The sequence below is a fragment of the Rhinopithecus roxellana genome, chromosome 10 (assembly GCF_007565055.1).
Source record: "Rhinopithecus roxellana isolate Shanxi Qingling chromosome 10, ASM756505v1, whole genome shotgun sequence".
Taxonomy (NCBI): Eukaryota; Metazoa; Chordata; class Mammalia; order Primates; family Cercopithecidae; genus Rhinopithecus; species Rhinopithecus roxellana.
The window spans coordinates 135,245,011-135,270,193 of record NC_044558.1 but is presented as its reverse complement, the minus strand read 5'-3'; the positions used below and the strand labels follow the sequence as shown (position 1 = coordinate 135,270,193).

The window sequence follows — 25,183 nt, the reverse complement described above, 5'->3', positions numbered from 1 at the left end:
GAGGAGGCAAAGTAATAGAGTGGGGGCCCTGGGGAGGTGATTCACACTTGTAAATCCCAGCACTTTGGGAGGCCGAGGTGGGAGAATCGTTTTTTGAGACCAGCCTAAACAACGTAGTGAGCGCCCATCTCTACCAAAAAAAAAAAAAAAAAAATTAATTAGCTGGGTGTGGTGGCAAGTGCCTGTGGTCCCAGCTACTCAGGAGGCTAAGGTGAGAGGATCACTTGAGCCCAGGTGACCGAGGATGCAGTGAGCTGAGACTGTGCTATTGCACTCCAGCCTGAGTGACAGAGCATGACCCTGTCTCCAAAAACAAGAAGGAGGAGGAGGAGGAAGAGGAGGAAAAGGAGAAAAAAAGGAAGAAGAAGAAGAGGAAATAGGGTGGGTATTTTATTCCCCAAACACCTCCTGCCACACAGAGGTAATCATTTCTACTAATGCGGCATTCCCTGGGATGTAGTCTGGGAACAGCAGACCCCTATGGTTTCAGACTATCCCAAAGCTAGAGAGAGACTGACACCATCAAACTGAAGGTGGAGGCATGGACAGGAAGCCTGTGGCTAACAGACAGACATAATAAGGATGGGTTCTAAGTTAAAGAAACTGGGCTCCTCTAAATCTGGGCCTTTATCTTATGGAGTTGCTGGAGATCGGATTTACCAGCATCTGAGTTTTTATTTATTTATTTTTTAATAGAGACAGGGTCTCATTGTATTGCCCAGGTTGGCCTTGAACTTCTGGGCTCAAGCAATCCTTCCACCTCGGCCTCCCAAACTGCTGGGATTATAGGTGTGAGCCACCGTGCCCAGCCCTAAACGGGTTTTTAAAGTTTTCTTGCCAAGGAAATGTTGATGGCCTACAAACAGCAACCTGGGATCCTTGGCCTCCACAGAAGTGTTTGGGTTCCCCTCCACATACCTCCTGTAACCACGCCCACAGGAAGAAGCTGCCACGTCACCCCCACAGGTCAGCCATGGAATGCGCTGCTGCAAAGCAGGACCAGAGGCTCCCAGACTGGCTCACTCGGAAACCCACTCCTCCGCCAAGAGAAAGGATACCCTTTAGACCAGTGACCACTGTATGTAGTTTTCCCTTCTCCTTTCTCCAATGGCAATTTGTAACCTACAGTGCCTCAGTTTCCTCAACTGTAAAGTGGGGGATAATATTTGTATTTACCACATGGGATTCATGTGAGGATTAAATAATTTAAATTTAAAAATGCTTAGAATAATTCCTGGCCAAAAAAAAAAAAAAAAGTGCTCAGTTAGATTTGGATGTCGCTCTGCTGGGTCAGCCATCCTCCTTCTCCTCCATCAGCGTGTCCTGAGAGTGTAGGAAATGGTTGTCTATTTATTTGTAGATTTTTCTTGAGTTGGGGTCTTGCACTGTTTGCCCAGGCTGGAGTGCAGTGGTGCAATCAGAGCTCACTGCAGCCTCAAACTCCTGGGCCCAATCACTCCTCCTGCTTCAGCCTCCCAAGTAGCTGGGACTACAGGCATGTACCACCATATTGGGTAATTTCTTTTATTTTTATTTTTTGTAGAGACAGGATTTCACTGTAAATTCCTGGCCCCAAGCAATCCTCCCACCTCAGGCTCCCAAGTCGCTTCACCCATTTCCTCCCAGTCCTGGCACAGCCCTGCATACATAACTGATACATAGAACTTAGATAACAAAAAGTGACTGAGAACTACTTTATTTGAAGATATTTTCTTCTATAGTTCTAAACACAAAAGGAATGCTGTTATAGTGAGTACTTCATAGGCATTCTTGTATTCAAATGAATCACATAATGTTTACACTTTTAAGCTACACTTGAAATTGAAGACTTAATACAACCTTTTAACAAAGAAAGTATCAGTCATATCAAAACATAACTATTCATTTTACAGATTATCACTTTCCCTAAAATGACTACTAGATATGAAAACACTGCAGGGACAGCTAAAGCGCCCCATTCTTAAGGTTTTAATAGAAAAAATGACAATAATGTAAATCACATTTTCCTTTTCCTTACTAAACTATGGCAATCCATTTAAGAAAGCACCAGCCAGCCATACAAGTCATTTCAGCACCCTTTGCTCTTCAAAATTAACCACCTTTTATATTTAATGCTTCCGGTAGGAATAAAAATGGTTATGTCAAGTACAGACGTCAGCAACGCGTCAGTTGGTATGAATTTATGATGTGTTCCTAAGTTAACAGAGAAAATAAAAATCAAAAAACTCTTATGTGAATAAAACCGAAGGATGAAAAACTATCCTTGGATAATTATCACAAGGCAAAATCAACCGCCTTTTCATCAGTACTAGTGTGGAATAGAAATTTCTTTATTAATAATTTGTATGGGAATGTTTAAAGGCATAGGTATAAATGCACATGCAATCAGCTTGCCCCCTTGGATACCAACTTCCCTGGCTTCACTCCTCCTTTTCACTGGACCAAGCTGCTGAGCCCCTAACTGCAAAGTCTGCAGTGCTTAGTGAGCAATTTTAAATAAGGCAGATTACATGTGATTTTCATTTTTTCACACAAAAAAAGTACACAGAAGACTATGAAAAGGAACGAGAAAAAAGCATAGAGCAAAAACCTAAAACACAGGATGTGATGTTCAAATTTAAGAGAAAAACAAAACTGGTTCGTGATGATTGTTAGCAAATCACAAAAACAAAGGATAGGGCCAAGACCGAAGGGACCACCAGACCACCGAGCCCCAATGTGCCAGACAAAAGTGGGCATTTTTGAGACGGATGCCCTGGTGAAGACAAAATTACAGTGAACCTCTTCATAAGGCCATAAACTCTTCAAGGTCATGGACCGTGACTTATGTATGTCTGTATTCTCAGTTCTTAGCATTGTCTTGCAAGTGACAGACACTCAGTATTTCTGGTAACCACAGAACTGGGGCTCAATCAGCTCACTGCTTTCAAAGCCATTTTGGTTGTATCTACCAACTTGATTCCTTCAACTCCTCTAAGGCAGGGATGGCGAATAGCCTTCATTTCACTCTGATGGACTGGGAATAGATGTCTGGAAGCACCAATCTGACATGGATTCTAAGAGCAAATCCTGGCACAGAGGACAGGAATGCTGCACTCATTCATAATGCCTCCTTAAAAGAGCGGTGGCACAGGTGTTATGTATTTCCCACTCCTGGTCTAGGAAAAAGGCAGCCAACCCCTACTCATATTCCTTTTACATTGCTAAGCTGCCTCGTGAGGGATCTGCATTAAGCCACTGTTCGTTAAGTGCTGGTTGATCAGGAAGACCAAGGCCTTTCCTCTCAATTTACGTCTTTGGCCAAACAGGTAGGGTCAGAACTTCACCTAGAAATCTGAAAACACATCATCCACAATGCTCAATAAGCAACAGTTCATTGAAAGAGAACAGGCATTTACTTGATTACTACCTTCGTAGAGAAAGAATTTTGCCCATCTCAATGGTGTGTAGCTTTCGTTGATACCTAAGGCATTTGGAATTACTTAGGACCTTGGTGTAAAAAAAAAAAAAATGGCAGGGTTAAATTATCTTTGGTTGTCATTCTAATCTTAAGACTTCTGTTTGTTTCTTCCTGGTATCCATAACCTTCTCAGCACTTCGTCATTGTGACTTAACCAGTACTGTTGAAATGATCAACTCTTTTACACATTCATCAGAAAACCTTTTAAAGGATGCTAAGGGGAGAGGCCTCTGAAACTACGAGGGTTGAAAGGAAAGCCAGAGAGAATGACAGGAAGAACCAACCTTCTAACAACCCACACACAGGGCTCTCTCCCTACCATTCAGACTGCTATCTATAAAACAGGGTGCTTCTGGTCGGGGGCTGCCACCCCAGGTCCTCCAAGCAACCCCTTTCCCCATAGTGGGAGGTCAGCATCCCTCAGAAGAATCTCAGAAAAAAATGATAAAGCATTTAGAGAATTGGGAAGAAAATAGAGAGATACTATCAAAGAGTAAAGACAGTCCTGGGGGATAAAGGGGGATTTTCTTCTTCTTTTTTTTTTTTTTGGAGACAGAGTCTTGCACTGTCGTCCAGGCTGGAGTGCAATGGCGCGACCTCAGCTTACTGCAAGCTCCACCTGAAGGGAGATTTTCAAAGCAACATTGCCTCTATCATAGGTGAGAGTCTTCAATGTAATACTGGCACCAACAAGAGAACAGAGCTAAATTAAAACTACCCTTCGAAATGTCAACGGAGCTGATGTGCGCAGCAGGAAGGACGATGTCACAAAATGCACAGATCGGTTCCTATTGCACATTCCACCTTTCCCAAGTACTCTTGGCAGCCCAGAATAACAAAATCTTGTTAGATGTCTGTCTTAAAGAGAGCTATAATATGCAAACACACACACACACACACACACACAAAACCTGGTTTATAAAAGAGCTTTGTGGATCACAGTATACCTCCGCTTGATCCAAGAATTTAATTGTCAACATTAGGCAAACAGACCCAATGAATGTAATCAGGAAGAGAATTAACTGGTTGGCTGGAATATTGTATTTGATATGATGTGCTTATGTGCAAACTAATCTCCAACTGTTTGTCCAGTACTAATTCAACTGACTCATCTTCTAAATGTATAGGACTAAGTCTTTAAAAAGTTAAGCTTTTCAGCAACAAAAAGTTAACACCATCTAAAATAAATTAAATTTTAAAATATATGTAATGAAATTATAGGTCACTGGAAATTCATTTCTACAATGAATATAAATTAACATTAAAATCTATTAAGTACTATTCCTGGGAAGATTTTGGTTCAGAGGTTATTTTTTAAGGGCATAATATCTGGGAATAAATGGGCACAGCTTAGAAACCCTTACAAAGTTATAAGTAGACTAGAGATAAGATTATTTGGTGATAAGATACAAAGATCTCTATGTCCAAAATAATGGCTTACCTCATTTTAGTTAATAGAAGTATTCCCAAAAAGTTGTGCAAATAGGCTTTTTATAACTGGACCCTTATTTTAAGTATATAGAGGCCATGGTTGTAAAGAAACCCTGTAATGACTCCGCTAATAAACTGAAGAACTCTAAGTGATTAGCCCCTGTCCTACATCTGCACAGTGGACGGCATACTCCAGGCACTCAGTGTTTGTCGAATGCATGAATTTGTTCTGACAGTTTTTTTTCCCCCTATGGGACTTTCTTAAAGTGAGGCACATGCTAACTGAAATGGTTCTGCCTGCTGTTACTGCAGAAAAATGGAATCCAGCTCACAGTTTAACTGATTCCATCACAAAATATCAGATAATTTCAGTGTTTTCAGTCAAATAAAATTTCCATAAGTATGAGTATATATATTTTTGAGGAATGTTGATCTATGATTGGCAGAAGCTTTTATTGTTAACTCACTCAGTGAAAACAACTGCTTGAGCTGAATTCTATTTCAATTAACCAAGGCAAGTAAAGCACTTTACCTAACTTCAGACATACCACCAGAAACCATTCCACTTCTGTAAGAGAGTCTTCCCCTCACTCCAGCACAAATATTTAAATGCTGTCCTTACCTTAGTCTACAAAAGCAAAAACATGAATTACAAAGCTAAGATTAAATTAGAAAGTTGCCTGACTTAAATATGACAAAGTTTTTTTAGCCTTAAAATAAGAACTAAGTCAAATACATTCAATCAAGGTAACTCTTAAAGGCAAATTTTTTTCTTATTTGGTGTTTTCTTCCCTTCCCATTTAAATTTAAGACTCAATTTTTAAAAATATTCATATATCCATTTTTCTAAATAATGTATGCTCTTTAAAACCATACAGAATGCCTAGCAATGCAAACTATGTGTCCACATAAATATGCAGTCTGCCACATAAATAAAATAAAAGGTTACATCAGTCTATTTATTCAGCATTTGTAACTGCAAAAACGGCTGGAAAAATAGCTGAGAATATTTTTATCCAAGTTTTGGGGAGGACTGAACACTGGTAAGGATTCACTGTAGGGCTCCATCATTTTAAGTTTCCTAAAAAGTAGTGTGCAAACAAAATATCTGAACACAGAACCCTATTTTAAACATACTAGATGTATGTGTGGGTGTGGGTGATGCAGAAAAGAGAATGAGTATGTTAATATGAATGCTTGTCAAGTACATTGATAAGAAAAAGAAAACCTCTCACTTAAGGTGCTAATGACATGTCAAGGGTCCTAAATACAACAGATTTTAAAATCATCTTTATCATTTGTTCCAATTATTGACTTTGGCCCTTTACCACACAGACACAATGAATCTACATTTTGATGATCCGTCATTGGCCCAAGTATCATGTTTGGAGATGGATTTGCTCCCATAATTTAAAAATCAATAATTTAAAAAATAACAAAGTTGGTCTCTTTTTTCCAACAGTTTTCAAGTAATTAATTCAAGTAAGCTTATTTACAGCTGCTACTGTATATATGTGACCTACTTTAACCCTTCTTTACCCTTTAGGAATCGGTCTCCCTTGGAATCGGACACCATATTTTTAAAAAAATCTTGAACCAGGTTTCTTTCATCTACTAATTCAATTCAGTCATGTTTCTGCTTTATTGGGCAGATAAAGAGAAGAAACCAGCAAGTTATGTCCAAAAGCTGGAAAACGCCGAAATGCTTCCCAACTATCTGAAAAGATGTTATACTTGAGGAACACTCGGTGTTCCAAGCTGGTCGACAGGGTGACATCTCTGCTCATGATGTAGATGCCGTCGTTATGGAGCGCACAAGTCAAGTTAAGACCCGATTTGGACGTGTTCTCCTTGAGGTAGAGCCACTGGCGGGTGATGGTGTTGTAGGACTGCACGGTGAGCATGTCTTCGCTCTGGCTGCTCCTGCGGTTGGGCCCAAGCTCATGGAGACACCCCCCGACGATGTAGATGGTCTCTTCCACAGACACCATCTGCTGCTTGCGAATGTGGACGTCACATGTTTCAAACAGCGTCCAGATGTCGGAAGAGGGGCAGTACTGCAAAATGTTCATGTTCCGGTCTGAAAGAAAGAAAGGCAAGTGATGACTCTGCCCCCACTAACGCCACTAGGCAAGGCTGTACAGAAATGTCTAACTCTACATGCATAATTTGGTAACAAAGAAAAAAAACTGTTTCAGAAAAAGCACAACTTGGAAAACCCGTTTTCAAAATGGCTGGGAAGAGATACATTTAGATCCATCCACACTCACCTCTCACTCCCAAACATCTCTGCCTTGGGAGATTCAGACTGGATAAAATCAGGAAAAAGAGCAGCTCTGACTTTCACACAGCCCCTCCTCCCTGGTACCCCCACACCTGTGAACCACCAGGTCAGTGTAAAAAAAAGTAAGTGCCTCAGAACCCTCATCAATAGCTACAAAATTATCAACTACTTAATACAGAAGCCAGGCTGGGTAGGAAGCAGATTATTCTTGACAGCAGATCCTAAGAAACAAGACAAGTAGCAACACAGGACTTCCAGGGGCTGTCTAGTGAAAAAGACACAACATTACACTTCAGAAGAAATGCATCAAAGTCTCACCTGCAGCCTTCTAACAAGCCACAGAATCACTTGGCAATTCAGTTTTCCAGTTTTTTTTTATTATTATTATTATTTGTAAAGGCAGGGTCTTTACCATGTCCAGCCTTGGTTTCCCAATTTTATCACCAGAGAGACGCTAACAAAGGTCTTCCCATGTCCCTCACAAGAGACAGTTGTAGTGTAGATAAGATCAAAGTCTAGATAAAAGGTTGCTCTGACATTTTAAATTAATAATGATTTTCAGCCAGGCATGGTGTCTCATGCCTGTAATCCCACCTCTTTGGGTGGTTGAAGCAGGAAAATCACTTGAGCCCAGGAGTTCGAGACTATTATTAGCCAGGCATGGTGGTGTGCACCTATGGTACCAGCTGCTACTTGGAAGGCTGCGGTGGGAGGATCACTTTAGCCTGGGAGGGTGAGGCTGCAGTGAGCTGTGATCACATCACTGCATTCCAGCTAGGGTGACAGAGTGAGATCCTGGTCTCTCAAAAAAAAAAAAAGTAATTTTCTTTAAGGAAAAATGTTGCCTAGTCTCTTTGTGAAAAACACTTGTGAAATTTAGAATATCTAGTTTTGTTTTTCTTGTTTTTAATTGTTCTCTTTTTCTTTTCTCCTCTAGGAAAGAATAAGTAAGTATTTTAGCCTCAGCAGAAAAAACAAATGCTCTGAGTTATAAACAGAATGAACTTCATTTGTTGTTTTTTCTAAATAAACAAATCCTATCCACGAAGGAGACAGCTCAAGCTTGGGAACTGACAGACAATTAAAGCCTACAGCATTGTGATGGCTGCAGACGCTTGGTAAGAGAAGACAACTCATTTTCTCAGAAGTTTCATACCTCTTACAGTCCTTCCTTCTGAGAGGGACCCACCCATACTTAGCAATGCTTAAAGAGCACCCTCCACAGCCACATCTGATACAAACTAAAGGATCTCCTAAGAGAGCAAAGTCCTGTGCACACACATGTCCTGATGCCTGGAGAAATCTCAGAATTGTAAGCCACGGCATTAGGAAACTGTCCTTCTGACTTCCACCCATATTAATACCTCTCCTTCTTTCTTTTTACTGTAGCTATTAAAGATCATTTTAGGAGATGGCCCAAGGGGATTTTAGTCACTAATTTATCAAAAAGTGCTCCTTAGTAACCTGGCTGTCCACCGAATGAATAAAGAACTCATTATAGTGAGGCTTCCACATATTTCTAAGCTCCAGGCCCAAAGGTCTTTCCAGGTGTTCTGTAAATGTTTTCCCTCCTCACTCAACAAGGGCTCAGACCATGAAGAGGTGGCTTGAGTTGGTGGAATGATCTTTTTGTTTTTACATTTCAAGTTGATTCTGAAGTTTGACAAATCACCCTTCTTCCCTTTACAGCTATTACTCTCTACTGAACTTCTTTGAATTTCTTCAGTGCCGCTAAAGAATTAAAATAATCAAATAGCTACCATAAAAATGAGCTATTATTTATTAAATTATAAAAGTCTCACTTGACTTAAAAAGTCAGGAAGCTAAAAACTAACTTTCTTTTTTTTTTTTTCCTAACAATCATGATGTCTTATCTAAAATACACGGAACTATTAGGAAGTGCTGGGAAAGCCCCAGCAGAGAAAGAGGAAGGCTTCAGAGTATAAGTAACTGCCCAGCTCTCCCATCTTAAAAAACTAGTTTTCAGCCCTTATACAAATAGCCATCCATCCACATCACTGAACCATCCCATCAAGGGTATTTGGCTCAGGGAATCCAGAACAGAAATCACGGTGGGTGGCCCAAGTGAAGAAGGTACATTAGCAGTGGCTTGTGAAGCTACAAAACACACAAGAAGGGTTTTCTAGGTCAAATCTAAAGAACATTTGCTCAGCCAGGGTCATAGAAAAACTAGGAAATCTACCAGTAAAGTACTCTTTGGGTTACAGTGCCGCCTGTCAGGGTTGAACAGCTCTTGGTTACAAGAGAAGTCAAAGCACATATGTGCGTTATGTCAGCCCACAAGATGCAGTCTGTGTTACTCAACCTAGAGAGGAATGAGAATTCTTAGAATTGCTCATAGGTAAATAACTGGGAGTATTTACTTTCCTAGAAGAAAAGACACACACACACACACACACACACACACACACACACGAGAGAGGGGGATTACTACATAAACACAGGAGTTCTGGGGGACTGAGGGGCCCATAGCTTAGTCTAAACCTATAAAGTTAATCACTGTAACCTGACAACCAATGTTGAAGATCAAAGAAATGATTACTAAGTCTCTTTTTTTTTTTTTTTCAATTATATGTAAAGAAAAAGCTGAAAACTATCTTTAGTGGAGAGTCACCAGAGAGGGACATTGGGAACAGCTCGACAAATAATGAAAACCTGGACTGGGGAAAAAAAAGGTCACTTCTCTTTGTCTTCCCTCTCCTTAAATACATAAATATACACATTGCTTCAGTGGGTTGCATGGTTGTCCCTAACAAGATACGTCAATTTCCAAATTCCCTGAACCTGTGAATGGTGATTTTATTTAAAAAAAAATAAAGCGGGGGGACTCTTTGGGTCAGGCACAGTGGCTCATGCCTGTAATCCCAGTACTTTGGGAGGCTGAGGCGGGAGATCGCTTGAATCCAGGAGGTTGAGCCTGCAATGAATTATGACTGTGCCACTACACTATAGCCTGGGCAATAGAGTGAGACTCCATCTCAAGGGAAAAAAGAAAAAGAAAGGGGGTCTTTGCAGATGTAATTAAGTCAAAAACCTTAAGACAAGATCTTCCTAGATTACCAAGATGGGGCCTAAATCCAACAGTGGCAACTGTCCTTAGACAGAAGGGGAGAAGCCACAGACACATACAGAGGAGAAGGCCCTGTGAAGATGGAGGCAGGAGTATCATGGAGCCACCAGCCAAGGAGCCCCGAGCTACCAGAGACTAGAAGGAGCAAGGAGGAATCCTCCCCTAGAGGCCTCAGAAGGAGCACAGCCCTGCTGACACCTTGACTTCTGGTCGCCAGAACTATAAGAAAATATATTTCTGTTGTTTTAGGCCACCAAGTGTATACTAACTTGTTATGGCAGCCACAGGAAACTAACACACCTCCCACCATCTTCCCCACTGAATTAATGTTTAGACTTACTCTAAAAAGAAATAAATCAGATGTTCATCAAATACTTTAATTTCTTCCTAACATAAATCCCCCAAAACAGGACACATCTGGGTACGGTGGAAGGAATTTCTGTCACCTATCTGGATGCTATGCTAGCCTGCGGATTTCTGTCCTTTGGGAAGTTCCCATGGCTGCTGCGGCCTCACAGGGTCTTCTTCATGCTTGTTAGCCAGGGTTGAAGAGCTCTGTCCTGCCCATATGGTACCACAAAGGAGTGGTAGTTTATTTCACCATGTTAAATAAAATGGCAACTCTACTACTTTAATGTGGTTTAAAGTCCTAAGAGCCAAGTTACACCTTTTCTGTAAGTCCTGGGCTCCATAGAGTCAGACAGACCAAATGCAGAAATAAATTTCCTTGGATAAGAGGTAACTTGGAGACATCTGCTTTGGAGAGTGGAGGGAAGCAAAGGCACCCCTCTGCTTACTGTCCCCCATTGTCTGTCTTCCCACAACCACAGTTTTTTTGTTTTTTTTTTTTTCTATTTTTTTTATTTTAGAGACTGGGTCTCACTCTGTCACCCAGACTGGGGTACAGTGGGGCAGTCATAGCTCACTGCAGCCTCAAACCCCTGGCTCAAGCAATTCTCCTGTCTCAGCCTCCCAAATAACTGGGACTACAGGTATATGCCACCACATCCAGCTAATTTTTTTTATTTTCATTTTTAGAGAAGGGGTCTTGCTATGTTGCCCAGGCCTGTCTTGAACTCCCAGGCTCAAGCGATCCTCCTGCCTCAGCCTCCCAAGTAACTGGAACTATAGGTACATGACACCACATCCAACTAATATTTTTCTTCTCATTTTTATAGAAGGGGACTTGCTCTGTTGCCCAGGCCTGTCCTGAACTTTCAGACTCAAGCAATCCTCCTGCCTCAGCCTCCCAAAGTACTGGATTACAGGCATGAGCCACTGTGTCCCACCAACAACTACACTGTTCTCTATCACTGTTACATGAGACAATTCCCTACCAGGAAGAGCAGTATAAAACTTGCTGGCAAGCAGGGCATGGTGGCTCATGCCTGTAATCCCAGCATTTTGAGAGGCCAAGGCAGCACAATCACTTAGCCTAGGAATTCAAGACCAGCCTAGGCAACATAGGGAGACCTCGTCTCCACAAAAAATAAATAAACTTGTGGAGAAATTTTTTCATTTCCAAATTATTAACTATACAATGCCTAACAAAAAAGTGAAAAACACATATGCACATTTTAATAGAACCAGGCCAGGAGCGGTGGCTCACACCTGTAATCCCAGCACTTTGGGAGGCTGAGGCAGGTGGATCACCTGAGGTCAGGAGTTACAGCCCAGCCTGGCCAATGTGGTGAAACTCCATCTCTACTAAAAATACAAAAATTAGCTGGGCGTGGTGGTGTATGCCTGTAATCCCAGCTACCTGGGAGGCTGAGGCAGGAGGAGTGCTTGAACCCGGGAGGTAGAGACTGCAGTGAGCCGAGATCATGCCACTGCACTCCAGCCTGGGTGACAGAGGGAGACTCCATCCCAAAAAATAAATAAACAAATAAATAGTACAACCACCTCCCACTGCTGGTCAGGAAAGAGCTCTCTTGTATTCACGTTCTTGCTCCTCCTGTGATATGTGAACACTGTCCTAAAGCTGGGTTTCTGGAACCTCTATCTGATGTGTGTGTGCTCACAAAGAGAGAAAATGAGAACTAATCTGCAAGGATGCTCTGGTACTAAATTCCACAATGGTGGATGGGGGCAGGTTTGGTGTGTGTTTGTGATAAGGATGGGAATTCCCAGATAATCTTCTCCAAAGACCTACCCAACCTCAGAAAGCGATCCCCACAAACCAGGCCCAGCCAAATTACAAGACAGCAGACCAAAAAGCTGGGTTTCCAAAAGCAAAAAAAAGAGATAACGTATTTTTTTCACAGCTCTCCCTTCCCCATTCGATTTTCATGCTCACACGAAGTTATCAAAAGATCCCTCCTGTCCCAATCATCCCTGCCATAAGGGACTCTCTTCCTTCCAGATGTGTCAGTGTACACTATTAAAGCATAACATGACACTCGGATATGTCGGGGTTTCCTCTGACACCCTCTTGCCCTTCCCAGACTGCTGACGCCTACGCATGGGCAGACCACCTACCTGGTCCCTTCACTTACCTCTGGTAGTGTATCCTCCAATGACATAAATTTTTCCCTTACACTCACAGGCAGAGAACTCAGCCAGAGGATTGGGTAAGGGCGCCACAAAATTCCACGCATCCTGCTCAGGGTTGTAACACTCAACGTTAGAAACGGCCTGCCCTCCAATGGCATAGAGTTTTGAATTAACAGCCACAAGTTTGAAGTTAGACCTGAAAGAGAGACACACAGGCCCACAGAGTTAGTTCTTCTGATCAATGAGAAGTGTAACGATGACATGAACTCTCCTGGACATCAGAAGAAAATTAGCTCTCCCAGTTGGGGGCCATTCCACCTGAGGACAGAGGAGGAAAGGATGGCTTCTTGAATCTCACTCCTGTCCCCAAGATTCCACGGGAATGGCACACTGTCCAAACACTAGCTATAGAAGATAAGCAGTTCAATACAACAAGTTATTCATCTTGTTCAGCCTTAGTCCAGCAACCAAAGACAATGTGTATACACTAAACTCCACACTTTCTTTCAGGGGCAGGCACAAAGGTAAGAGGGGAAGGCGCCCACCTCACCTGGTTGTCTTTCACCTCTCAGAATGGTTATTTCATTCTTCCTACTGAGTAGTATGGCTTCATCTTAGGGACACACCGGTGCTGCTGAGACAGATAGGCAGGTATGAGGGGTGACTGCTAAAGGGTGGGTCAGGAGACGCTTGCACCACCAGTACACCTGAGCAGGACACTGGTCCTGCCTCCCCGCTCCAAGGGCATCTGACATACTGCTTCACAACATATAAGATGGGGAGAGGTCAGCACTGAACAAATTCAGTTTGTATTTACTAATTTATTTATGAAATAAGGTCTTGCTCCGTCACCCAGGCTAGATTGCAGTGGCACAGTCATAGCTCACTGCAGCCTTGAACTCCTGGGCTCAAAAGAGTCTCCTGCCTCAACCTCTCCAGTAGCTTGGACTACAGGTATGCACCACCATACTCAGCTATACTCAGCTAATTTTTTACAAAAATGTTTTGTGAAGATGGCATCTCACTATGTTGTCCAAGCTGATCTTGAACTCCTGGCCTCAAGTGATCCTCTTGCTTCAGACTCCCAAAGTGCTAGGATTAGAGGTATAAGACACCACAACCAGCCTCAAAAATATTTTGATCCAGCATTCTTAGGGTCTTTACATATGTTAATTCAACAAATACTTCTATTGACAAATGCTCATCTTTCATAAAATTAAGTAACTTGAAAAAGAGATGTACAATGATTTCCAGCTCTATATTCAGTAAATAATTAAATGCTGCTCATCAGCTTCAGACACTAAATAAGTCTTATGATTTTTGAACTGAAAAGTAACACAAAATTAATTTGTTTCGATATAGCACACAAGGATGAATCAGACCTTTGAAAGCCAGGAAGGATAAACACTTGGGAGTGCTGGGTCAGTCTGCTGTGAGATGTACAACAGTCACAAGTTTCCAAGAGTATGCGCAGCAGCATGATGCAACAGAAAAAGACCTGAGCACAAATCAGAAGACCTCGCTTCTAGTCCCAGCTCTGCTGATAACCAGCTATCTGACACTGGTCCAACCACCTCACTTCGTCATCTGTAAAATGGTGATAACAGCCATCACAAGGTGGTAGAGATGATTAAATCAAATAGTCTATCAGAAACTACTACACAGAGATAAACTACTATCATTCAAATTTCTGTTTGCTAGTGTTTGAAATAAAGGTGCTAGACCAAGTCAATTTCAAGACCACATTTAATTCCAACACAATGATGTCTTCAAAAATAATAATATACTAAGAAAGAATGGAGGTAGAGACTATGCACACACAAAAAATTATACAAGGGGGTAGATTAAGAAAAAGCAGTGAACAAGAAGCCCATGCTTGATCCCCTAAAAAGTGTTCAATAAAACTGATGCATTACACTATGGAAACAAGGTTAGTAATGAGCACCTACTAAACAGTTAAGAGTTTTTAAAGGTTCCTATCATGTTTATATCTAAATGTATTTTAGTTTGTTTTTCCAATCAGAGCATGAATAGAGTACTCTTCATCAAGAGCCTTGTCTTGTTCCTTAAGGCCAGCCAGCCAGTCAGCCCACTTTTTTGTGCCAACAGACGTCAGGGTGGCAGGTACTGGGGGGTCCCTGATTCCTGCTGCTTACCTTTCTTGCTGCCAATGGTCCTTAAAATCCAACCATGATGCCCTCTCTGTGTGTGCAAATTTGGGGAACCAAAGGAAATCAAGCTTGTAAACAAGCACTAAATTTTCCCAGCCGCAATTTGTTTTTGCTCCCCAAAAGTACACAGATAGTAAATTTTGTAAGATCAAAACAGTTTTTAGTATTTATCCAGCATAATCATTTGTCCTAAGCAAACATGTAAGGGGCTTCTTTTTGAGGCTCAATGAATAGGCAGTTAAAGTAAACGATTCCATCTCTCCAGACCCCGACACGCTCAAATTCACTTGAAGAGAAACACTTTTTAATGCTGAATTTGTTTTAAGATGAAATTGCCACCTAAAATCAGACCATTTAATAAAGAGGCATACTGCTAAAGGTTATGAGTCTAGGCTTACATAGGGAAATCTCAGACATCATCACACATCAATTGCTGTCTGACCTTAGACAAATAACTGAATCTGTTTATCTGTTCCTCAGTTTTCCCATCTGTTAAGTGGGGATAAGAAGGGCACACTATCTGGCATGCAGTAAGAGCTGAAAATGACAGCAGTTGCAGAGATAAGTCATTCTCCATTGGCATTCTACGGAATGCTTCTCTGGGTGTCCTAAGTCCAAGTTTTTCTTAACCTCAGGAGGGTTGGTTTCTCGTTTGTCAACTGCAACAGTCACTGACTGCGACGTACTCTGGAACTCTCTACAAGGTGCGCTCTCATCCACAAATTCTCATCACTCACTGCTTCATTTCCAACTTTCTGAAAATAATTCTTCCAGGCCGGGCGTGGTGGCTCACGCCTGTAATCCCAGCACTTTGGGAGGCCGAGGCGGGCGGATCACGACGTCAGGAGATAGAGACCATCCTGGCTAACACGGTGAAACCCCGTCTACTAAAAATGCAAAAAATTAGCTGGGCGTGGTGGCGGGCGCCTGTAGTCCCAGCTACTCGGGAGGCTGAGGCAAGAGAATGGCGTGAACCCGGGAGGCGGAGCTTGCAGTGAGCCGAGATCGTGCCACTGCACTCCAGTCTGGGAGACACAATGAGACTCCGTCTCAAAAAAAAAAAAAAAATTCTTCCAGTCTTCACCTCCTGAATGGTAAAGTTATAAATTCAAGCTATCAACCGCTTTTCAAAATTATCATCTCTACAGTATTTTCTTAATATTAACATACTATGTTCAGGAGTTAAAAAGAACTTCAAGACCAAGTAACAAGTCATCTATCATAGCTATATACTTGTTACTTGCAATAAAAATATTATCATTAAAATTTCTGTTTTAAGTGAAAAAATTAGATAAAACCACAATGGCATTTCAAGGTCACTTGAAGAAAAAAAAAAAGAATTGTTTTTTTTAAAGGAGAACTTTTTAAGAGACAGGGTCTCATTTCATTGCCCAGGCTGGAATGCAGTGGCCTGATCATGGCTCACTGCAGCCTTGAACTCCCGGCCTCAAGCGATCCTCCTGACTCAGCCTCCCAAGTAGCTAGACCACCATGTGTGGCTTAAAAAGCTCTTTAAATCCCTAAAAGTTAAGTAACATGAAACATGCTGAACACCAGCACACAGATCTCAAGGATTAACAGTAGCTACATACAACCACAGGAAGGCAAGATGACACAGAGGTCTGGGTGGCTTCGAGTCTAGCCCTGTGATTATGTGGAAGGTAATTAAAGTCACTGAGCCTCAGTTTCCACTTTAAGGAAATGGGATTAATAACATCTACCTCATAGAGATGTTGTGAGCATTCATATGAAGTGACACCTCAAGTTGTGACTACAATACCTGACCCCGAGTAAGAGCTCAGGAAATGAAAACCATCATTATGACCCCCTATGTAGAGAAAGAAGTTTGCTTACCACCAGAGTAAAAATTAGAACAAAATGCCAAGATCCTTTCAAAAGTCCTTTCTCAATCACTCAGAACACGATTGCTTAAGTCTGTGGGCCATCCAGGTCCTTTTATCTCCTCTTGCCCCTTCATCTACTTGCCTTCTGCCATGTCCCTATGCATTAATTTCCCCTAGGGACTAGGAAGGGGAGAAGGGGAAGGGCAGAAAATAGAGGTAGTCATTGTTGCTACTTATGCCCAGCTCTAAGAAACTCCAAAAGCAAAGATGCAAAAAGCAATTTAAACTGTTGGCCAAAATTAAATGGGGGGGGCGGGGAGGGACTGTGAATAGACATACAGTTTTCTTTCTTGCATTATTCCCAGGCTCTACTACAACATCAACCACAGAAATGCTCCAAAAATGGTAAACATTGGCTGAGAGGAGAAGGGACAGCTCAGCAAACGCTAAGGCTGAGAACTGCAATTCCATGTCTGCCAGGAGACACTTGTTTATTAAAGTCTCTCTCCCAGCCTTGCTGTATTCACACATGGAACAGGAGGAATCACTTCAACTCCATTTTCAGAGCTAAAGTGCAGGGCAATGGAAAAGACTAGAGAAAGCTTTGGAAATGGAGAACATTAACGAACAAACTGCTGCAACAGTGGTCAGTTCCTGCAAGTTATCACTTATTAAAGTGAGGAGGGAAAGCAAACACCCTCGATCTCACAGCTTTTTTTTTTTTTTTTGAGACAAAGTCTCACTCTGTTGCCCAGGCTGGAGTGCAGTGGTGCGATCTCGGCTCACCGCAACCTCCCCGTCCCAAGTTCAAGTGATTTTCCTGCCTCAGCCTCTTGAGTAGCTAGGGCTACAGGTGCCCACCACCACACTCGGCTAATTTTTGTATTTTTAGTAGAGACAGGGTTTCACCATGTTGGCCAGGCTGGTCTCAAACCTCTGACCTCAGGTGATCCGCCTGCCTCAGCCTCCCAAAGTGCTGGGATTACAGGTGTGAGCCACCACACCTGGAGGTCTCACAAGCTTTCATGTGTGAAGAGTTACATCCTGACAATGTGTGAGATCAAACCCACATTCAGACCATCAGGCAGTGTTGCACACTTGGCCTACAGAGCAAAACATTTCTTTTTTAACCCATGATGATCATATAGCACCCACTATCTTCTCCAGAGTGCAAAAGGCTTTATAAAATCTCTTAATTGGCTGGGCACAGTGGCTCACGTCTGTAATCCCAGCACTTTGGGAGGCCGAGGTGGGCAGATCACGACGTCAGGAGATCGAGACCATCCTGGTTAACATGGTGAAATCCCATCTCTACTAAAAATACAAAAAATAAATTAGCCAGGCGTGGTGGCAGGCGCCTGTAGTCCCAGCTACTCAGGAGGCTGAGGCAGGAGAATGGCGTGAACCCGGGAGGCGGAGCTTGCAGTGAGGCGAGATGGCGCCACTGCACTCTAGCCTGGGAGACAGAGCAAGACTCCGTCTCAAAAAACAAAAAAACAAAAAAACTCTCAATCCTAGAGTTCCTGCTTAGATTCTGGATCACTGCACTATTCAGTCCCTAGGAAAAGTGAACTGCTCTACATTTGACCCCTTTTACAAAGTAAAATACTGATATATCCCAAAGCAGTCTCCGACAAAGGTGAATCAAAGTAGATGTGAAATTCTGCATAGCCAGAGGCCAAAATCTGGTTTTCTGTCTCAAGGTTCCAAATTACTTCCAGTGCATGCATAACGTGTATTGGATGCATCATCCAGGAACAACTCTATACTAGGTTTCATTTTTACTTGTCTCATCATCTAAACTCAATTTTAAACTTCTTGAGGGCAGCAACTATAGCATCAGTTTCTGTATATCCAATAGTGACTAGAAAAATGCTGGGCTTAAAGGCTGTGGTGGAGCTGAGGCACACATGATGAAATTCTGAAAAGCAGCACAGTACCACAAGAGATCTGTGCTCTATTTCTTAGAAGGAAATATTTTTTTAAAAAATAAGGGGGGAAATGTGCATGAAGATGGTCCCTGCAAGTCTAAAAGCCAAAACTTATCAACAGTTTAAGTGGTTATAACTACCCAATGGATATTTACATTTTGGTTGCTATACTTATTACACATCCTTGAGCAATTTACTTAACTTTTCTGTGCCTCACTTCCTGTCTCTTTAGAATGGGAACCTGCCTAACAGTCCTTGTGAAGAATAAGTGAGATAATACATGCAAAGCAGCGGGAACAGTACCTACTGCAGAGTTAAGTGTTCAATTAAATGATGTCTCTCATTATTTCTCAGCTACTCTAAATAAATATAATGACTGTTACCAAGGTAAAAATGTTCACTATAGTGTTACAAATAAAGCAAAATATAAAATTATACATTAACTTTTATTACAATAATGTAAAAATATATTGCATAGTTTTTTTTAAAGAAAACATATTTTAAGCACCTATTATTATTGGACATCTTGTTAGGAGTAGGGCTATACATAAGCATTGAATAAGTCCTAGCTCCTGATTGGAAGGCAGAGAGGAGAGAATGTCAATTCAAGTGGGGGAGTGGGCATGAGATGCTAGAGGAGCAGAGATGGAGCATTCAGCCCAAGCGAGAGTTCAGGAAGGAACTCCTGGAAGATATGTCATACCTGAGTCAAAGCAGAGGGAGCTAAACAAGGGTACAATTTCCAATACAGCATCAATAATCAATTAGAAGATATAATGGAGTGTCAGGCATGGTGGCATGTAATCTTAGCACTTTGGGAGGCCACAGTGGGAGGATTACCTGAGGCCAGGAGTTCAAGACCAGCCTGGGTAACATAGCCCCCATTTCTACAAAAGAAAAAATTTAATTTTAAAAAGTTAACTAAGCATGGTGTTGCATGTCTGTAGTCCTAGCTACTGGGGAGGCTGAAACAGGAGGATTGCTTAAGCCCAAGAGTTGAAGGCTGCAGTAAGTTATGATCACACCACTGTACTCCAGTCTGGTGACAAAGCAAGACCCCATCTCTTTAAAAAAGAAAAAAAAAAGGGGATATTTGGATGTCTGGCAACATTTTCTCTCTTCCACGTGGAAGTAACCAGCTGTGGCTGAGAGGCAGAGCCCTCTTCTGGTGGGGCAATAGCTCTCGGCTTCATCGTAACTCCCACCCACCCCTCTCTGCAACAATTTTACCTACCCAGTCACTTTGGGATCTTATTTTTGAACACTGCAGAAAAAATAACTGCATGGGAAAACATGCACAACATTACATAACAGATGAGAGATTAATATCTGTATTCACACATGGAACTTCTCGAATGTGAAGGAAATAAGCCAATTTTTAGAAAACTGGCAAAGATCATTTACAAAAGAAATACAAATGGCCAACATATAAAAAGAATAATCTCTCTTCTAATTGGGAAAAATCACACTAGTGTTTTTGCCCATTAGGTTTGGGGAAAAAAAAGATGACAATATTCTATCTTGGCAAGAGTATAGGGAACTGGCAAGCACAAACACTGTTGATGGAAGAGGAAATCAGAACAATTTTTTTGATGGGCAATTTGGCAGGAGCAACCAAAATCTATTGATTTCTTTATTTTTAACTGTTTATAGAGATGTGGCCTCACTATGTTGCTCAGGTTGGAGTGCAATGGCTATTCACAAGCCCAATCAGAGTGCACCGTAGCCTCCAGCTCCTGGGCTCAAGTGATCCTCCTGCCTAAGCCTCCTAAGTAGCTGGGACTACAAGCGTGAACCACTGTACCCAGCTTCAACAAAACTTAAAACATGTATACGCAGCTGGGCACGGTGGCTCACGCCTATAATCCCAGCACTTTGGGAGGCAGAGGTGGGCGGATCACGAGGTCAGGAGATCAAGACCATCCTGGCTAACACAGTGAAACCCCATCTCTACTAAAAATACAAAACATAATTAGCCGGGTGTGGTGGCGGGCGCCTGTAGTCCCAGCTACTCAGGAGACTGAGGCAGGAGAATGGCATAACCTGGGAGGTGGAGCTTGCGGTGAGCCGAGATCACATCACTGCACTCCAGCCTGGGCGACAGAGTGAGACTCCATCTCAAAAAAAAAAAAAAAAAAAAAAAAAAAAAATGCATACACTTTGCCCTACCTATCCAGAGATTCCACAAATTTTGACATATGAAACTAACTCACATATGGCTACTAAGACACACGCACATCTACCAGGATGTTCAATATGGCAATGCTTATTGAAACATCCAGTGCAAATGGAAGTGACCAAAATGTTCATAAATAAAGGAAAGGCTAATTACGTTATGGTACATCCATAGGGTGGAATGACACACAGCCATTAAAAAGTGTGAGGCAGATCTACATTTGTTGACAGAGAAAAAAACTCTCAGCTATGGTTAAGTGGAAATATCAAGTGCCATAATAATCACTACAACCTAGTCAAATTTTAGAATTTTTAAAATGTGTAAGGTGACACACCGCCGTGCACATTAATATACATAAACACTTTTCCCCTGTTGTTAACCACTATCAACATACTTATACAGCTGACCCTTTAATAACATGGGTTTGAACTGCCAGGGTCCACTTATATTCAGATTTTCTTCTGCCTCTGCCACCTGAGACAGCAAAACCAACCCTTCCTCTACCTCCTCAGCCTACTCAGGGTCAAGACGATTAAGGATGATCCACTTCCGCTTAATTTTCTCTTCCTTAGTTTCTCAATAACATTTTCTTTTCTATAGCATACTTTATTGTTAGAATAAAGTATATAATATATATACAAAAGGTTTTAATTGATTATATTATTGGTAAGGTGTCTGGTAAACAGTAAGCTATTTAGTAGTTAAGTTTTTGGGAGAGTCAAAAGTTATATTGGGATTTTTGACTGTGCAAGGGTCGGTGTTCCTAGCCCCTACATTACTTAAGGGTTAAGTGTATTTATATAAGTATACATGTAATTTACAAATATAAATGTTTATACATTTATAATATCTAAAGGTAACAAAAGTCTGTTGATACACTGACACTTTTTTTCTGCACCCTGAGGGCAGACATTTCCTCTTCTTACTCTGTATTTTTGTGTAATTTGCAGTTTTTCTAAGAAGTATGCATTCATGCATTACTTGAATGCTTTTTTTTTTTTTTTTTTTCAGGGGATGAAAAGGGCCTTCCTAGAAAAAAGACAAAGACTACCAAGGATGTATGAAGAGAAGAAAGAACTGTGAGGAACTGCGGTACTAAGGATGGCCTGGTGAGCGTCAAATGATGTGTAGCTGGAGGCATGCAAGAGACAGAGAACTCAGGGGCGCCCACCCCTAATCAGACCACCACCCATAGCCACACAATGTTTCTTTGTTGTTTCAATTACAGCGCATAGAATGTTTTAAAATAACCCTTCCAATAGCAAATTTTAAATATGGTATCATCTCCATGGTGCAAATAATGCATTAAAAATGGGCTGGCAGGAAATAGGCCGACCTGCAGTTACTGCCTCTAGGAAGAACGAGTAGTAATAATCACCTTCTTGCTTCTTCATTCTTTTCCATTTTCTAGTTTTCTGTAACCATGTATTATCAGGGAAAAAAGCAGACTTTTCAAAATGAATTCCATATTATAGGAGAAATAAAGCCAGTTATTTCCCCCAAATAATCCCTGGCCAAGGAGGACCCTCGAGGCAAATAGATAGATATATAAAGGATTCTCTGTTACTGTTAAGACTTCCTTCGCCTAGCTGTGAGTTCCCCAACACTTTGCTCCAAACTTCAGGACCCTGTGAGGACTGAGATGGAAACACGTGGATGGGAAGAAAGGGTATTTTCATTCTTTCTTGAGTTACATTGATTCTCTTCCCTGCTTCTGAATGACTCTGAGGCCTCCTGGGCGCTACCATCTTTATTTCCTACCATCTCTTCCTGTATATGCTCTTTGCTCTTGTTTTCATATTCCTTCCCTGGTTCCTTTCCCTTCTCCCCTCTCATCCCACTCCTCAAGCTCCTCCTCCTCCTTTCTTCAAGTCACCCATATTGGAGGCAGGAGGGATTTGCAGGATGGGAGGGGAAGAAGGTTGGGTAAATGAAAATATTCCAATTCTATAGTTGAACACTTCCAGGCTCAAGCTTTGGGTCATGACGATGGCTGTCCAAGGTAGGAAGCAAAAGAGAAGATAAAAAATAAGAAAAGCAACCCCTATTGCAAATGTTAATACATTTCCAGTGATTATCTCTTGATCACGATGAGTGTCACAGTGTGGAAGACTCTCTGTTGTCACAGTCACTGACAACAGAAAAAATCCCCCAAAGTCAGTATCACAGGTTACTGTCCAGTGTGTCATTATCATCAGGATGGAATCCTAAAAACTAAGAAAATTTTTTTGAAAAATTAAGGAGCCATTTTCTTTTCAAGTATTCTTATAGGAAACCACGACATCTTTTTTCATAAGAACACAGGCAAAGAAAGCAGATTCACCTAAAGGCACAACACCTGCCAAAAACCACTCCACTACTTGACCTCACTGGGGAGTTCCTCTTCGCAATTTCTTAGCTCATTGGGAACTTTGCCAGCGCCAAGGCCAACAACATTCCTGAAGATGTCATTTCCACCTCAGCACACCCTCCCCTATTTACTGGCTCAGTAAACACCGGGCCAATGAACTAATGAACAAGTGAATGAATGAGAAGGCAGCAGCACTCTGCCGGGGTGCTTACCTCTTCTGGTTCATGGAGGCCACCTGGAGCCACTCGTTGGTGCTGGGGTTGTAGGAATGCGCAGCGGAGATCTCCTGGCTAGTGATCCTGTACCCGCCCACTATGAAGAGGTAGTTGTCCAGGATGGCAGACCCATAGCCCCTGACATTGACCAGGTCGGGAGGAAGGTTGTTGGCCAGCGGGAACCAACGCTCAGTCATCTCCTCGTACCTGAGCATGGACGGGGGCTCCCCCTGGTAGGGGTGAGGGGCCAGGGGTCCCCCCAGGAAGTCCCCGAGGGCCACGAGGACAGGAGTCCCAGTCATCCGGGCCTCCCTCAGCCTCTGCTTCAGGCTGACATCCCCTGGAGCTTGGGGAGGAGACCCCAGGAGGTGGAACTGGGGCTTGCACAGCACCTCGTGGAAGTGGACGACCATGAAGCGCAGGCAGGCCTCCTGCAGGTCGGGCAGCCCGTACACCTGCGCCAGGCGGTACATCTCCAGGCAGTTGTTGAGCCGCACCTGGGACAGCAGCAGCTGCAGCAGAGACGTGACCTGCAGGAAGGAGGCCGCCTCCACCAGCTCGGACAGCAGGCTCACCTCATCCATCTCCTCGTCCTCGTCCACCCCGCCGCCCTTCTCCCCGCGCGGGCCCAGGAGCCAGCCTTCGCGGGCCCCGCCGGCGTTGATGAAGTCCAGCACCAGCCTCAGGCCCGGCGCGCTGAGGCCGCGCAGCTGCTGCACCTCCGGGCCGCCGGCCTCCTGGCTCAGGGCCTCGCGCATGCCGGAGCGGTAGAGGGCGCGGAAGTAGTCGCTTTGCTCGATGAGCTTCCTCTTGCTCACCGGGTAGCAGCGGTCCTCCAGGCGGATCTGCACCATCTCCTCGGCCGACATGGCTGGGGGCCCCGGGGCGGCGGCGCTCACCGCCAGATCTGCGCGCCGGCCTCCCCGCCCCCACGCGCGCGCCGGTTCCGGGCGGGGCGCCGAGGGATGGCGGCCCGGGAGGAGCGGCGAGGTGAGGGCCGCCCGCGCTCGCCCGGCCTCTCCAGCAGCCCCTCCTCCCGGGGCCCGCTCCCGCGAGGCGGCGGCCCTGCCCTTCTCCTTTTCCTCAGCGCCAAAAAAGGGCCGGGGGAGCGCGCCGGGCGTCCTCGCGCGGGCTTTCCCAGGCGGCGCCAGGCGGGAAGGGAATCCCAGCCCCCAGCCCGCAGCCTCCTCCCCTGCCGCCGGCCTGACCTGCAGGCTGGATCCGGCCCTCGGGGAGGCCCAGGAGGCTGTGGGCCTGGGCGCCTCCGCTGCGGACGCGCGGCTGCGGGAGGCAGAGGGCGCGCGTCCCCGCAGCCTCTCCGCACGCCCGGGGCGCGCGGCTCCGTCGCCTGCCGGGGGCTGCAGCGATGCTCCAGGGTACCCCAGGGAGAAGAAATTAGTTTTCTCTCCCACGCTGCTTTACACGGGCTAAAGAAAAAGAAATGAACGTGGGAGGAAAGAGAAGGAGGGAGTCTCTGGTCCAGGGAGACAAAAAGGCATCAAATCTAGGGTCGTCCTTCTGGCCCAGTCCGGCATCGAGTGTCAGTGGGCTGAGGCAAGCAGGCAATCTGTGGACATGTTGGTGGCAATGTTGGTGGCACGTAGAGCTGATTCTCTAGTAGGTTCGTCGCGTAGGAGCCATCTTACAGGAGGTCCAGGCAGATGGCAGCAGGTTCTCAGAGGAATCGGGTTGGGAAGCAGGGGACCTTGGATTTGCCACTGGGGCCCGTTGTTC

The 25,183-nt window shown here is 43.5% G+C and overlaps 1 protein-coding gene across 1 annotated transcript; it reads right to left on the bottom strand.

The window, feature by feature from the left end:
- Window positions 1-1,996: 1,996 nt before the first annotated feature.
- KLHL42 (kelch like family member 42) lies at window positions 1,997-24,651 on the bottom strand. The gene is made up of 3 exons (XM_010379885.2): window positions 23,447-24,651; window positions 12,765-12,958; window positions 1,997-6,971 (listed from the first exon to the last, which is right to left on the bottom strand). The coding sequence occupies exons 1-3, from the start codon at window positions 24,316-24,318 to the stop codon at window positions 6,520-6,522; spliced, it is 1,518 nt and encodes a 505-aa protein (XP_010378187.1). The 5' UTR covers window positions 24,319-24,651; the 3' UTR covers window positions 1,997-6,519.
- Window positions 24,652-25,183: the final 532 nt, after the last annotated feature.